The 14,636-nt window shown below is 36.3% G+C and overlaps 1 protein-coding gene across 2 annotated transcripts in view; it reads left to right on the top strand.

The window, feature by feature from the left end:
• Nucleotides 1–14,636, top strand: part of UBE3C (ubiquitin protein ligase E3C) — a 77,277-nt gene that overhangs the window by 59,458 nt on the left and 3,183 nt on the right. For both annotated transcript variants that reach the window (XM_040589227.1, XM_040589226.1), the window contains 4 exons: nt 251–463; nt 9,112–9,300; nt 9,397–9,463; nt 10,241–10,371. In XM_040589227.1, coding sequence (XP_040445161.1) covers nt 251–463; nt 9,112–9,300; nt 9,397–9,463; nt 10,241–10,371 — 600 coding nt within the window. The remainder of the gene's footprint in view (nt 1–250; nt 464–9,111; nt 9,301–9,396; nt 9,464–10,240; nt 10,372–14,636) is intronic.

Raw genomic sequence — 14,636 nt, 5'->3', positions numbered from 1 at the left:
TGTAAGTCACCACATAATTAATTTGTAAAATTTAGGAGCTTGGTATTTCACAAAAATACTCAGTTTTCAAACTTCAGATGAATGCTTGTAAGTTCATGCAATATCTGGGCTATTGCTATACCAGAAGATCCTATTCAGGTACCAAATTAAGAAGGAATTACCAAAATGTTGAGAAATAAATAATAGCCTTTAGAATTCCTGCATGTACAACAATAAAATATAATGTGCTTTTCATTGCTGTGTTTTTCAGGCTCTTTATGAAAATATGCTGGTGGAGTTGCCATTTGCTAGTTTTTTCCTCTCAAAATTACTGGGGACAAGTGCTGATGTGGACATTCATCATTTAGCTTCACTAGATCCAGAAATGTACAAAAATTTGCTTTTTCTCAAGAGCTATGAAGGCGATGTGGAAGAACTTGGACTAAACTTCACTGTGGTAAACAATGACCTTGGGGAAGCCCAGGTAAGAATAGCTTTCACTTTTTTTTACGACTGATGAATTGTTACTACCATGACTAATTAATTTTTAAAGTGATAGGAAATAACTGTTGAAGGTGCTGTGTGTTTTGAGGCATCATAGGGATTCTGACTCAGTATTGGGAATAGACAATAACTAATGTGTGCTTAAAAAAACCACTTTTGATGACAAGTTAAAGGTCTGGTCTTTTACGTAGTAAACTATAGTGATTATTTTCTAACAAACATACATGAAAAGTTCTGTTGCCCAAGATAATTTCTTCAACAAAATATTTTATGGTGTTTCTTTAATTGCTCTTCAAGCAATTGCAAAAGTTAGAGGATATGTAAACTGTAGAAGTACTGTCTCGTTTTGGAATCAGTTAGAAATCAAAATAGTTTTAAATGATAATCACCCTTTATTGTGAGATAAGCATTGTCTCCTTTAGCTGTCATTTTCAAAGTAGAGGTCCTGAAATCAGACCTTAAATATTTTGGGGTTTTTTTGAGGGGTTGAGACACCAGGTGAGTCAGGAGGGAGAAATGGGCATTCAGTGCTTCCAAAAAGCAGTTAGTTAGGGCCAGTTAGTTAGGTCCTTAAGTGTGAGTTTTAATGCAGTTGTACTATATAATTTGATTATGGCTTTTATTTGCTCTGTGTGAGTACTAAAGATCACTTATGTTCATAGTAGAAAATAAACGTCACGAGAGCTGGAAAAGTGTGCCTTTATGTGCTCTTACAGTTAATCTCCTTAGTTAAAGTCTTTGTCGTACTTCCTTTTTAATTTTTGAGGATTTAAAGTTGTGTACTACTTGTGGTCTGCTTATACTTGATTATGGTATTTATTAATAATTGGATCAAAAAACTAGACCTGACCACGTTATGACATGCAGCATCATCTGAATTCAGCTTTGTTTCTAGTGGAAGAAGCAGAGACTGTAAAAGGGGTAAGCAGTTCTCTTGAGTTTGCCTGGCAGGGAAGCCTGGGACTGTGCACATCTTACAGAAGCAGCAGCGAGATGCAGCAGCTAGTCCTGGAGATTGTTAGGTGTTCTCTGCTGCTGCTTAAATCATAGCAAGTTTGATGTCCAAGACTTCTGCTTTAACAACATCAGGCTCAGACTTTATCTTGACTTTTCTGTCATCCATTTCCTGTTGTTATGGGAGATCCTAAAACCTGGACTGCATTCAAAACAGTACCCTCAGATTTGCGGTTCATGAATGATACTGAAGGGGAGAGTCAACAATTGCCTGGTACAATACATCTTTTTTTCCCCTGGGTTACACTCCCTATATGAAAACTTCTGACCGCTGTCTTTAGAGAAACACTCAAAAACTTGAAATAAAGGCATGTGATACAAATGTATGCAAAAGCACGTTCTAGAACACCTACTCTATTGTACAGTATTGTACAGAGAGCGCCTGCTGCGTTGCAGCATGTGCTGTAAGTGACGGATACCAAATTGTGTTCTATCTGCGTATTTGGTTACGAGGTTGCAAAGCACACAAGACGGTACTCTGCAATATAACCTAGAATTTTTGTGGAGGGCAAGAAAAATCTTTTGTTTGTATTCTAAAGCCATTCATTTCAATGCACTTAAAGTAATAGTTTTGTTGATCACAGCTAATATAAATGCAGTTTAGACTCTAATTAAAAATAAATAGTAGTGAATATTTTTGGGAGAGGTTTTGGTGTCCATACTTCATACATCTACTCTGTATGTCCTCAAAAATTAGCCACACAAATTAAAACCTACCTTAACAAGTAAAGTAGAAGGATATAGAAAAGAGGAAGTAGCTCAGAAATAACATAAAAGGAGATCCAAATTAGAGATGATGTCAGTTCTACCTACTGCAACAAAAAACTGTAAAAAGAGAATTTTAACAAACAAATTAGGCTTGGCAAGAATCCCTTTGAGGGCTGCAGCTTGTGTTATCAAGACTTCTGATTTTTAATTGTTTGGAATTACTTTAAAAGGAAGATTAAATAGTGAGTTTCTGAGTAATTAAATGCAATGTAAGTTAAACTAAATATTCTTATGCTGTTTTGCTATGTTTACACTTGGAGAGAGAACACTATAACTGTGAAGTATTAATCATCTTTTAACGAGACTGCATGTTTAGTGTAGTTCAACTAATTGTTTCTTGTCACAGTCTTCTGTGTTTTAATGCAACAGGTTACTTTTTATTCTTTGTTTCATTGCCTTAATAAACCTTAATAAATACATTCTGTCTAGTATTTGACTGGTGTAACCATTGCATACTAATATAATAGTGTCAAGGTAAGGCTAATTCACTTTGGGAAAAGAGCTTAATTTGCACTCCTTATGTTGAATGCACATTTTCTCTAGTTTTCAGCTAAACAACCACTTTAGTGTCTAATAAATTAGTGCCCAATAAATGCATCATAAATCTATCATTGTAAATAGCTATCCTCATGACAGTGTCCATCCAGCAACTGTGACACAAAAGCATTATCTGCAATGAAAGACACATTCAAAAGAGGTTCTATTGCCTCGTGTCAGTAGTAGAAGGTAAAATTCTATTATCAGCATATTGATTCCAATCCTGTAATGTGCTTTTAGATCCCATTAAACTATTGTCAAAGTGCATTCACCAGAAGTTGAAAAAGGTACTTAATAATTTGCACATTAGACGGCTAATTAGGGGAGCTATGCCATCAACCTTATTTTCCAACCCCAAATAGCTTTAGTTTTTGATAAAGAACTGTATAATGCAGTGATACCAGTTGAGATTTCAGTTGTTGGATCTGCTGCATAAAATGGTGGCCAGTAAAAATGTCTCAAAAGAACGTCAGCCTACAGTTACAGGTGCCTTCAGGAAGCTGTGTATATTGATTTTATTTTTCCTTTTATCTTGTAGATTAGATGGTGATAAAATAGTTCTAAAATGCTTATAATAAGTGTAAGGTTAACAATTCCAAGAAAATACCTCCTCTTTTCAGACCTCCCCCCACCCCTGCAGTGAGGAAGGTGAGTTTTGTGGCTGTCCAGGGGAAGAGAGTAAGATTCAGACATGTATTCCTCATCCTGCAAAAATGTTAGGTTCTGTACTGCAGGGACTGTTCTAAAACAGTGATTTTTGAGATTACATGGATTGGAACAGTTGAATGTGATCAGAATACTTCATAATCAGAAGACTCCATAATTAAAGTGTAGAAGAACAAATCCACAGTAAAGCACTATAATATATATAGTAGCAGTTTCTATGAAATTCTATATAGTATAGAAGTCAGTGTCAGGACACCTTTGGCTTTTTAAACAGATGTGATTGCCATTGCTGTTGCTGAAAATATGTTGACTCACTAAAGGAGAGTTTTTTGACTTTAAATTTTCAAGCCTTAAAAATAATTCTGAAACTGGCTGTCTTGGCGCCTTCTTTTCTAGGATACAGTGGCTTAGATGAATGATTTTGGAAGTTTTTCAGAAGCAAAATATTTAAGTTGAGGCTGATCCTTCTCAGGCAGATTTATAACACTAATGGCAAATGCATTCTTAGGCATTCAAATGCAATCTCCTACCTGGAACTCCTGCCTGAACATCTGGAAGGCAGATGACAGGGAAAGAAAGAAAAGCTTTATTGACTTGTTTTCAGAATGGGGAAGAACTTTAGGGGTGATGTGAACAAAAGTGATCAGAGTCTAAGAGGAAAGGTAAAATATTTTCATCTGTCCTAAAAACAAGTTTGTAGGAGTTCTTGACTGTCTGTAAGAGTGCTTTTTGAAACTGTACTGGAGATTCTATGATTATTTGAAGACATACATGTTTTCACGCACAAGAAAAGAGTACCTAGGTGGCATGTCCATTATTCTTTCTTGAAATATTTCCTACTTTCTAAATGTTCCCTTTTTCTCTGTTAGCTTGGGATGCAGCTGCCACTGCCAGATCTGTGTGAGCAGCAGCTGGCATGAAGTTTGTCTACCAACAGAGACTTGCAATTTTCTGTCCATAATCACATTAGAAATCAACTTTGTGTGACAGATTATTATCAATAAGCTAGAAGATAAATACTCCGAATTCTTCTTGACAAATAGTTACTCACTGTTTTCCTCTTCATTATTGTGATAAAGTTCAAAATAGTAGCTATAATAATGATTGAACTGTTCAGTTGAACTGAAGCTATACATAAAATAATTTACTACTTTTTTTTAACAAACTGTGGTGGTTTTCTTGAATAAGAATGTAAATGCAAGTGGATCACTTTTTTTTTTTTTAAAGTAAGCGTGTACCTGGAGAAACACATAATCGAATTTGTAGCCACGAAAACCCTAAGTGCATGTAATTGTAGTTCCAACTGTATCTAACCTTCAGAGGCCTAATGCAATACTTCTGTCTATAGTACTAAAAAAAGCAAAGCACCTTTTCTTGCAGATTTATAAAAATATGGGACTTTTTGTATCCTGCTTTGATATTTCGCCTTTATTTTGAACACATACTTTGTGAATATGGAATCAAATGCAGTTATCTGTGGTATTGTCTGAATGAGCTGAATACTTATCTCAATAATATGCATGAATTGATTGCTTTAAAAATAAGTAATTCTGATAATGAACCAAGTTAAGATGATTTTTAATTTTTTTTTTTTTAGATTCACAAAATAGAAAATAAGGTGATGACACCAGTCTACACGTTTTGCGTAGTTTTCTAGTTTTGCCCATCCTGTGTAACCTGTGTTATCATCTTGCACCATCTAGTGGTAAAAATTGGATGGATAAAAATAAAAATGCAAGCTGAAAAATCTTTCAAGATGTAATAAATTGTATTGTGGCCTTTTTAAAAAGGAACTCTTCAACAATCACAGTGTGACAATTAATTCCTGACATTTAGAATTAGATGGGAATTCTACAACAGTTCCTTTAAAATGCCATGAAAACACTGAATGAGTAGAAAGCGCATTGACATTTACTATGGTTTTACTGCTACCAAGTGATACTACTTTCTGTCTTCTGTTTTACATCTGTCTTAGCTTTTATGGCATAATATATTTATTATTCCTGCTACATTAGCCTTTTTGTATCAGACTGTGATGATACTTTGACAAAACGGTAGTAGTAAAAATAGGATTTCTTCAAGTATTTTTTCCTCTTTTCTAAAACTAGTGGTCAGAAAGAGTACAGTGCTCGTTCTTCCACAAATCAAAGGAAAAAATCACAGGGAGAGAGAACAGCTTTTATTATACGATGATTACAGCTTTCCCGACATCCGTAGACCACCGTGGAGACAATACTGCTATAATGCAAACATAAGCATAAATGAAACTGTGCCCTGATTTCTATTTGCTGACACGCAAGGAAAGTCAGATGTTTTACTTCACCTAGTGCTGGCATGAATCTTAAAACACAACAGTTGTCTAGAACACCCTGCCAGTAGTTCCCTTTGCTATTTTAGGAAGTCAGTTCAAGCATCCTTTTATGTAAATACTGAGCTCACAGAAATTATTGTACACAAATGGAATAATAACTATTACTTAAGTTATTGTTGGTGTCCGTATTCTTGAGAGAAGCTTGATGAGTTAGGTAATACAAATATGCTTTAATACGGCCAAATTCAATGTGTCCATATGTCAAAGAGAAGAATTGTATTTGGTGAAATAACGACAGAAGAACAACAATTATGCAGTTCTGCAAAACAAATAGAGAAAATTTGTAGTTAATTACTATTAGCGTTGAGGTCTCAACGTTGAGGTCTCAACAGTGATCAGTGCATATGGAATAGCATTGGTAACTCTGACCCTGTAACACTGAAGAGGACAGGAATTTAAATAATAAGTAAGAGAAAGCTTTCTGATCTTGTTAGGCTTTGTAAAAAGGGTATTTTCTAGGAGGAGATTGAAGGAACTTGACTGACATTGGTTCAGTGAAAAAAGATCTGGGAAGATTAATGAAGTTGCTGCCTGTAAGTAATATGTCATGGATATAAGCTATAGGACAATATTGAAATAAGAACAATAGGTATGAACAAACTTTACCCATTTGACTTGAAGTGGAAATTAGAAGTTTCTAATCATTAGATGAATCCCATTATTGACTAACTTTCCAGGGACAATAGCAAAACTACTATGGTGGGATGAAACGCGCTACATTTCTAGACTGCATTGTTGGCTGCAGTAGCAGAGACAGCTTAGCAGTGACCCCTTCTCATCAGATGTTTCCACTGTGGTATGGAACATGTCCCATACTTCCATTAATACTCCTTTTGGACTTTGACCAGTAAAAATATCCTCACCCTCTGGCCAGTCTGTGGCACCAGGTACTGGCTGGTATCCCCTAGAGTGGCCAGCTGCATAAGTGCCAGGCTCCACAAGGGCTGGGCTCCAGGGAAAGTGTGGTTTAACTCCATCCCCTGGGGATGGGGAGGAGAATCGGGGAAAAATCAGGGAAAAGGTGAAACTTCAGGTTGAGATAAGAACAATTTAATAATGGAAATTAAACAGAAATCATAATAGCAATTGTAATGAGAAGGAGGGGGGAGAATAATAAAATCCAAAGGGTAGGAAAGGGAAAAAACCCCAAGATGCACAGTACAGTTGCTTACCACCCACTGACCGATGCCCAGCCAGTGCCTGAGCAGTGGTCAGCAGGCCCCAGTCAACTCCCCCAAGTTTATATATTGAGCATGATGTTCTATAGCATGGAATATCCCTTTGGATAGTTCAGGTCAGCTGTCCTTGCTGTGTCCCCTCCCAGTTTCTTGTGCCCCTCCAGCCTTCTCACTGTCGGGGCCTGAGAAACTGGAAAGTCCTTGACTTAGTTGTTGATAGGTCATTTTTATACTAAAACATCAGTGTGTTATCAACATTATTCTCACACCAAATCCAAAAAACACAGCCCTGCACCAGCTACTAAGAGGAAAATTAACTCTATTCCAGCTGAAATCAGGACAGAAAGCTATTCTGCCTCTTGTGTTGGTGGCTCTTGTCGAAGGGAACTCAGAAGGGAACCAAGCTAATGTGTGCAGGGTATGAAACAGTCAGTCAAACTGACATCTTTGTTTTATTTAATTCTTCAGGGAGTAGGGCTTAAGCATAGTCAGTACTGCCTGCACACAGACATGGTAGAATATTAATGAATTTTTTTCTATGGGCGTAACAAAAGCAAGAAGCTCTCAGCTGAAGGATTAAAGTGGGAAGTAAGACATATTTTTAACACCTATTGTAATTCAGGTTGTTCTAGCTTATCAAGGAAAGTGGTAAATACTCTATCACATGGAGTCTTTATACGAGGATTGCCTGTCTCTCTAAATAATGTGCTGTAAGTCATCTATGGATTTATTGAGTTAAATACAGGAATCTTCAGACAGAATCCTCTGGCCTGTTATCTGGGAGGTCAGATTCACAGATCAGAATGTTCACTTTTGGCCATAAAAAACTATTAATCAAGTGAAAATCTGAATTCTCAAAAGCACTGTGAATTTTTAATCTTACTGTTTTTCATTTTGCTTAGTACTGGAACAGCTTACATTATTGGGAAGCATATTAAAAAGAAGCTATTCACATGTTTAATTCTCTGTGCTTTAAGGATGCAAACATGCACAGACTGAAATGCACAGTTGTTTAAAAAAAATTGAAAATTGCCAATTCCAGAGTGCAGAAAACCAAACATTCTTTTGAAGGGTTCAGAAGGTGACAGTATCTCAGCTTTTCAGGTTTTTAATCCTCCTCTTAGTTCTCTAATAATTCCTTCCAATTGGGCTGCTACTCTACAAAATTATCCTCATGTAGTAAAGAATAGAATATGTAAGGGTCTTCAGTGTGTTAGTAATAACAACCTTTGATCCTGGTTTATATCTTGATGCAATTAACAATATCTTTGGTTTGCGGTTGTTTAGGTTTTTTTCATTAAAAATTCTTCTGTGTTGAGGTACCTTGGTATTTGAAGGACAAAAGTTAAGCTTTCCAGTAGAAAAACAAGGTTTGGGCTTGATATGTTTGTTTGTTTTTTACTTTTGCTGAAAGTACTGAGCATGTATAGCTTGGATTTTGAATGGTAGGAGTTGTGAATGCTTATCATTCTGTAAATTATGCTTGTATCAGAATCTTGATTTTCACTCAGCAGACATTGCTTTTACCATAATGTGATCGTGTAGAATTCATGATCACTGGACAGTTAGAGAAGAGCCTAGCAAGTCAAGCACAGCTTTCCTAATCCAACTGGAAGGAGAGTGCTCTGTGTGAGCTCTCTGCTTACACAGGCTATCGTCTCTTCCAGGTCCCTTACTAGTGTAAGGGAAGCTGGGGCAAGCTTGCCAAGGGGCAGTTTTTCACCCTAGTTTCTGTCTGACTGGCAGTGGTGAATTTAGTATTGCACACTGACTGCTATAAAAGAGATCTGTCTTTGCCAAATGTGTTTTCTGGTAATAAACCACAGGGCCATGCAGTCAGCTGCATTAGCAGCTGGATGTCTAGTTCTAAAAACCGGATGGTATAGAATATGCTCTTATGAGTAAACAGAAAAATCAGTACCTTTATAACTTGTTGTAGTCTTCTATCTTAGTTTGAGGTGAATATTCTTGAGTATATTCTAGTAAACTTCAAATATATACATCACTTACTAGAATGTTTTGGAGTTCAATTTTATGGTTACAGCACACAGAATTAAAAGTTTACCGAAGTGATGAAAACTGTTATGTTTATAGGTGGTTGAACTGAAGCCAGGTGGAAAAGATATTCCTGTTACCAGTGCTAACCGAATCGCGTACATCCATCTGGTGGCAGACTACAGGTTAAACAAACAAATTCGACAGCATTGCCTTGCTTTCCGTCAGGGACTGGCCAATGTTGTGAATCTTGAATGGCTTCGAATGTTTGATCAACAGGAAATACAGGTACTTCTGCTTAAAACTGCAGAAACCAATTGCTTTAAAGTGAAATAAATGCTAATTTTTGCCTGTAATTAACTGTCTAATTTCCTTCACTGTTAGGTTCTGACTTCTGGTGCCCAGGTTCCTATTAGTTTGGATGACCTTAAATCTTTCACAAACTATTCAGGTAAGCATATTTTACTGAAGTAAAAGAAAGTATTATGACTGACTCCAGAATAAACAAACTTGCTTTTTATCCTAGCTTGTAAAAAATTTTGTAGGGTCATTCTTGTTAACTTTGGCCAAACTCTAGATGGGCCTGAATTTTGGAAGACTGGGTAAAATTACAACCTAATTTTATGAATGCTGGGAAATACAGGTATGCAGTTTATTTTATTCAGACACTTAAATAGAAGTTTAGAGCTGGATAATAAGAGGACACGTAATTCCTTTCCCAAATGCATGTTAGTCAGTGATGGTGTCTGCCATGAAAATAAGTCTGCAAATGCCTTTGGGATAGTTGGTTTTTTTGCTCTGCATTTATTATGAATGTAATCAAAAAGTAGCTGCTATATCATCAGTTCACATCCGGGCTTACCTCAAGGTAAGTTGATTCATTAAACAACATCATGAGTCTTGCAGATTTTGGAAACTCTTGGAGTAAAAGGCAGTAGTCCAGAGTTACTAGGTAAATGCTAAACTAAATAAAATTAATTTAAAATAAGTAGGATTCAGTGAAGAAAACTGCAGTTAAGAAGCTGAGGGAAATAGCCACACGAAAGCAATGAATGAGAAACCCAAAATGCAGTGATCAAAGAGATCTGTAGATACTGGAAGTTAGCAATGTAAGCCCACTGGTTATGATATTTTCTCCAAGCTTTTCAAGACTGATGCTAGGTTTTCTGAAGAATTTATTTCTTACATGAAACTATTCTACCTATAAATCATTTAAATCTCACTACAGGTGGCTACACAGCAGACCATCCTGTAATCAAAATATTCTGGAGAGTTGTAGAAAGCTTCACGGATGAAGAAAAACGCAAACTACTCAAGTTTGTAACAAGCTGCTCTCGACCACCTCTTCTGGGGTTTAAGGTATATGTCTTCCCAGCTTCCTGGCAAGTTTTTGTAAATGCTGCAGATTATGAGACAAGCTTTTTTGTCTGTGGGAATTTACAGTTTGAGAAGAACGTTCCTCTGTGACTACAGAAACAGTTTCAATGCATTTGCATGTATGATCAGTATAGTTTTAAAATACTTAATGAAATGTTGTTCTCTTGTCTTCTATTTCAACTGCAAAATTTGATAAGCTACAAATACATCAGTTAGAGCGCTGAACTCTTTGTCATGGAAGATCCTTGATGCTGTTTCATGTTACTGTGCAGAAGCAGTATTGCTACCAGTTTCAAGGAACAGGTTGAGTTAATGATGTCTTTCAAACCAGGCAAAAGAGGATTTAGGGTATAAAAGCAGCCATTAAAATTGAACCCTTTAAATTAACCATTTGAAGCAGGAGATGTTTTTCTTTCTAATTACTGTTTATCTGTTTATAGGGTCACAGTTCATTAGCCTTTGTATCTACATATTTTGCTGATGTCATTAACAATCTAGTGAAACTTAAGTATGCAGAAAACTTGTCTACTGCTTATAAAACGAAAATGCTGATGCAAGTTGAAGGCATTTTGAAACTGAATTCTGGAGATACTCTACCTATGAGTTTCAGCTGTGCTGCAAAATTTTGGTTAAGAACTGGTCATGGACTTTTATTTCTACTAAAATTTGGGAACATTCAGTGCTTTTCTCTAAGAAAATAAAAGAATAAATTGATTCAAGGCAACTTTTAGTTGCCTCACTTTTAGTACAGTAGTCAACAGTGTGTTTGCTGTTGTACTGTTCAGTAAAGTTAATACAAAGGTGGGATTATGTGGAACAAATACAGGCATTGCATCATGCAGTTCCTTTCAAGTAAGAATAATATTTGTTGCTAAACAAAATTTGAGTACATGTACTTGTAAAATTTTCACATCATAAGGTACTGTGGTACACTTTTTAATTAGCAGTGGATAGTAACTAATTTTCTACATTTATAGGTAAAATAGGTAGATCAACCCATAAGAAATAAATTGCAGGTATTGTCAAAGTCCTGAAGGCTTATTAACTGTTTTGTAAAATAAGTGGTGTTGAATTAGCATTTTCTCATTATAGAAATACTTCAGGGACAGACACTAGCATTTTATATAGGAACAAGGAATTCAGGTAGACATAATAGCCTGGAGGTGAAAACAACATACTTCGAATTTTGCACAGTTTTTGCTTGAATTATACTGTGAAAGTTCATTCTGGTGGGGTTTTTTTGTTGTTTTGTTTTGTTTTGTTTTAATCAGCATTTAAAAAATACTGGAAAGGCAAATGCTAGAAGAATATTTTCTTAGCTTGAGGAATTGGGCCCTTTCCTGTGACATGTCCTGGGGGTGACACATGATAAAGGTGTCAGAAGTAAAAAATTAAACAAAAATCCCCACCTTCCTCATCCATACATACAACTTAGATACTTGTAGTACTTACCATTTTTTTCCTCTTATGGAATTAAACAAAATTAATTCTAGAATTTTTCAACTTTGGATTATTGAGTTTTTTCACGAATACAGTTTTCTTCTGGAAAACAAAGATGACACTCCAGTATTGAAATGATGGTTAGTCTCAGACACAGCCCTCTGAAATTTGAATGATTTAGAATATATAAAAGCAGATGTGAGTTATCATACAGTAGTGTGTGGATCAGTTACGAGAAGTGATGAAAGAATACTCCCAGTAGCTTAAACAGTGGCTTTTTTTCCCTATGCTGCAAAGTGATTTTGGAAGTGGAAGAGTTGTTTCTAGTGCTAAATTCTGCAGGGAAGCATGGCCCTTTTCCCTTGACTTCGATCTATCCCCTTATGCTGCAACTTCGTGATCTCTTCCCTTTCCAATTTTCCTATTTCTTTGTAAGCTGATGGAGGTATGCAGCACTGCCATTGCAGTGTGTGATTGCTCAAACCTCCGTTTAGTACAGTCGTGCTGTAACCCTCTGTGCAGTCTCACCCTCTGCATTATCCCCTCAGCTGCTGTAGCAAGCTCTCTGTGGTGGTGTTAGCATGTGGATAGGCAACATATCCTCCATCTTCAATACCTGTAACGTATAGCTCAGCCACACTCCATTTACAAGCACCTAGGAGAGGAATTGGCACTTGCTGTTTGTAATTTGTCTGACTGTTCCATGTGTCTACTTCAGGGTGAAATGAATCATGCCTTAGACTCCACAAGACATACTAACTAGATCCCCTTGAACAGTGAAGAGTGTCTGGGTTGACTACATTTGGATATGCAGGCAACAGAGATGGCTGTTTGATAACATGAATCCTATTTAGGGTATTCATTGATCGATTTATGTGATTGATTATTTAAAAGCCTGCAAGCATTTATCTTTAACTCTCAAGCCTGCAAGCTTTTCTCTTTAACTCTCCAGTCTATGTGAATATCACTGTACGCTACTCTTGCAACAGAGTTTTATAGGACAGTGTGGAATGAGACCAAGAAAGAACAGTGCATGAGACATGTAGTGAAGGGAGAGCTGGGAAGGAGTTGTATGGAAACAAAGTAAACAGAAGTCACTTTTTATATGTTTGTTGACATATTTTTTAATTACAAGGAGAGAGGAGGAAATGCAGATGTAGCTAGCCAGCTTTGAGGTAACCAGCGTGACGTTTGAAGAGATGGAGGAAATTAATCAAAAGTCTAAAAAATTAAGGCTGACAGTGACATATTAGAAAGAAGCCACATGTGGAAAGCTGAAGTTTGTGTGTGTACTTGGGTGGTAGGCCACAGACTGACTTTAACATACTTGGCTAGGAGAATTGGAAGTAAAATAGTCACCAAATTTTCAGCATGATGGCAGTAAGTTAAAAGATTAATTCACTGTGCAGCGGACTTGTGAGCTCAGCCATGTGCAAGAGTCTTGGCAGCAGCCGAGTAGAAAGGCATGGCTGCCGCTCTGCTGGCAGCACCTAGCAGGAGCTAGGTCAGTACTTGCATGGTGCTTGCAGTGGTATCTTGTTAACATGTATTTACCCATGAACCAGGGGTTTGCCAGAAAAGGAAGTGGGTAACTGGTGTTGTCATCAGTAGTAGCATCTTGGTAGCCTACAACAGTGTGTTGTTTATAGCTCTGAAGGAGAAGAGTGCAAAGTGGCAGGAGTGCTGAATATTGCGGGCCAAATAACTGTCTGAATATATTTAGATGTTAACACAAGCTATCTTCAAAATTTGTTTACAGTTTTAATGTAAGTACTGTATTTTTCTGAGGAACACAGTTGCTGGTTCTCACTCTGAAACCTTCTGTACACTTTATATTGTGGAACCTTCACATTTTCTTAAAGTTAATGCATGTTAATTTAAGATAAGGCAATGTCTTGACATTCATAGCTGATAGATAACACAGTTTAACTTTGCATCATTTAAAAATTCTGAACTTTCACTGCAAAATTCAGACTCAGAATAACATTTACTAAAGCTAATTAAAGTTTAATAAGTTTAATAAATGTGATTGTTATGGACAAAAAAAAAGCCCCAACATTAAAGCATGGTTAAAAATTGTTAAGTTCCAATCAGGTCACATAATAAATTGATGATACTTTTCACTTCCAAACTATTGCAGTTTCCTGCTGTACAGTATTTAATTATGCAACAAATGGTGCCCTTGGCATGACACTTCAATTTAGAAATTCATTTTTCCATTTTTAAAGCTAAAGTAGGGGAATTCAATTAGCATTTTGAAAGGAACACTAAAAATGCAGCATTTTAGCCATGAAATACTTCTAAGGCCTCCATTTGAACAATAATTTAGCTTAGAATCTCATTGACCTTTTGCCTTTGGAGCTGGGATTTTTTTTCCAGTTTTTAAAATCAGAACTGTTTTACCTCAGGCAAGCATTTGATAAAATGAATACTTTCTCGCCAGCAAAGTTCTTGCAGTTCTTGCAGTGATCTAGAGGTAACAAATATAATTTTCACTATACTCTTTTTCTTAGAAGAAAAAAAGATCTGATATTATTGAAACAGATACTACATACAAAATGTCTTACGAGTCTGTTCCTCAGATCAATAGTTACCACATCACTGTGCACATCAATATCATCCCAATAACAGCCAAGTGACTTTAATAATTACTCTGAAGAAACACTGAGTATTATTGCTTTAAGTAAAGTTAGACCTTTATTTGGAGCTTATAAAGTACCTCTTATTTCAGAGTTCTAGACATAGTAGTGTAAATACTTGCTTAATCTTACACATGAACAGGTCTACTGAAGTCATTAGTACTGTTC

Source organism: Falco naumanni, chromosome 4 (genome assembly GCF_017639655.2).
Source record: "Falco naumanni isolate bFalNau1 chromosome 4, bFalNau1.pat, whole genome shotgun sequence".
Taxonomy (NCBI): Eukaryota; Metazoa; Chordata; class Aves; order Falconiformes; family Falconidae; genus Falco; species Falco naumanni.
Note: the sequence above shows the minus strand (reverse complement) of the source record. Positions and strands in the feature narration are given on the sequence as shown.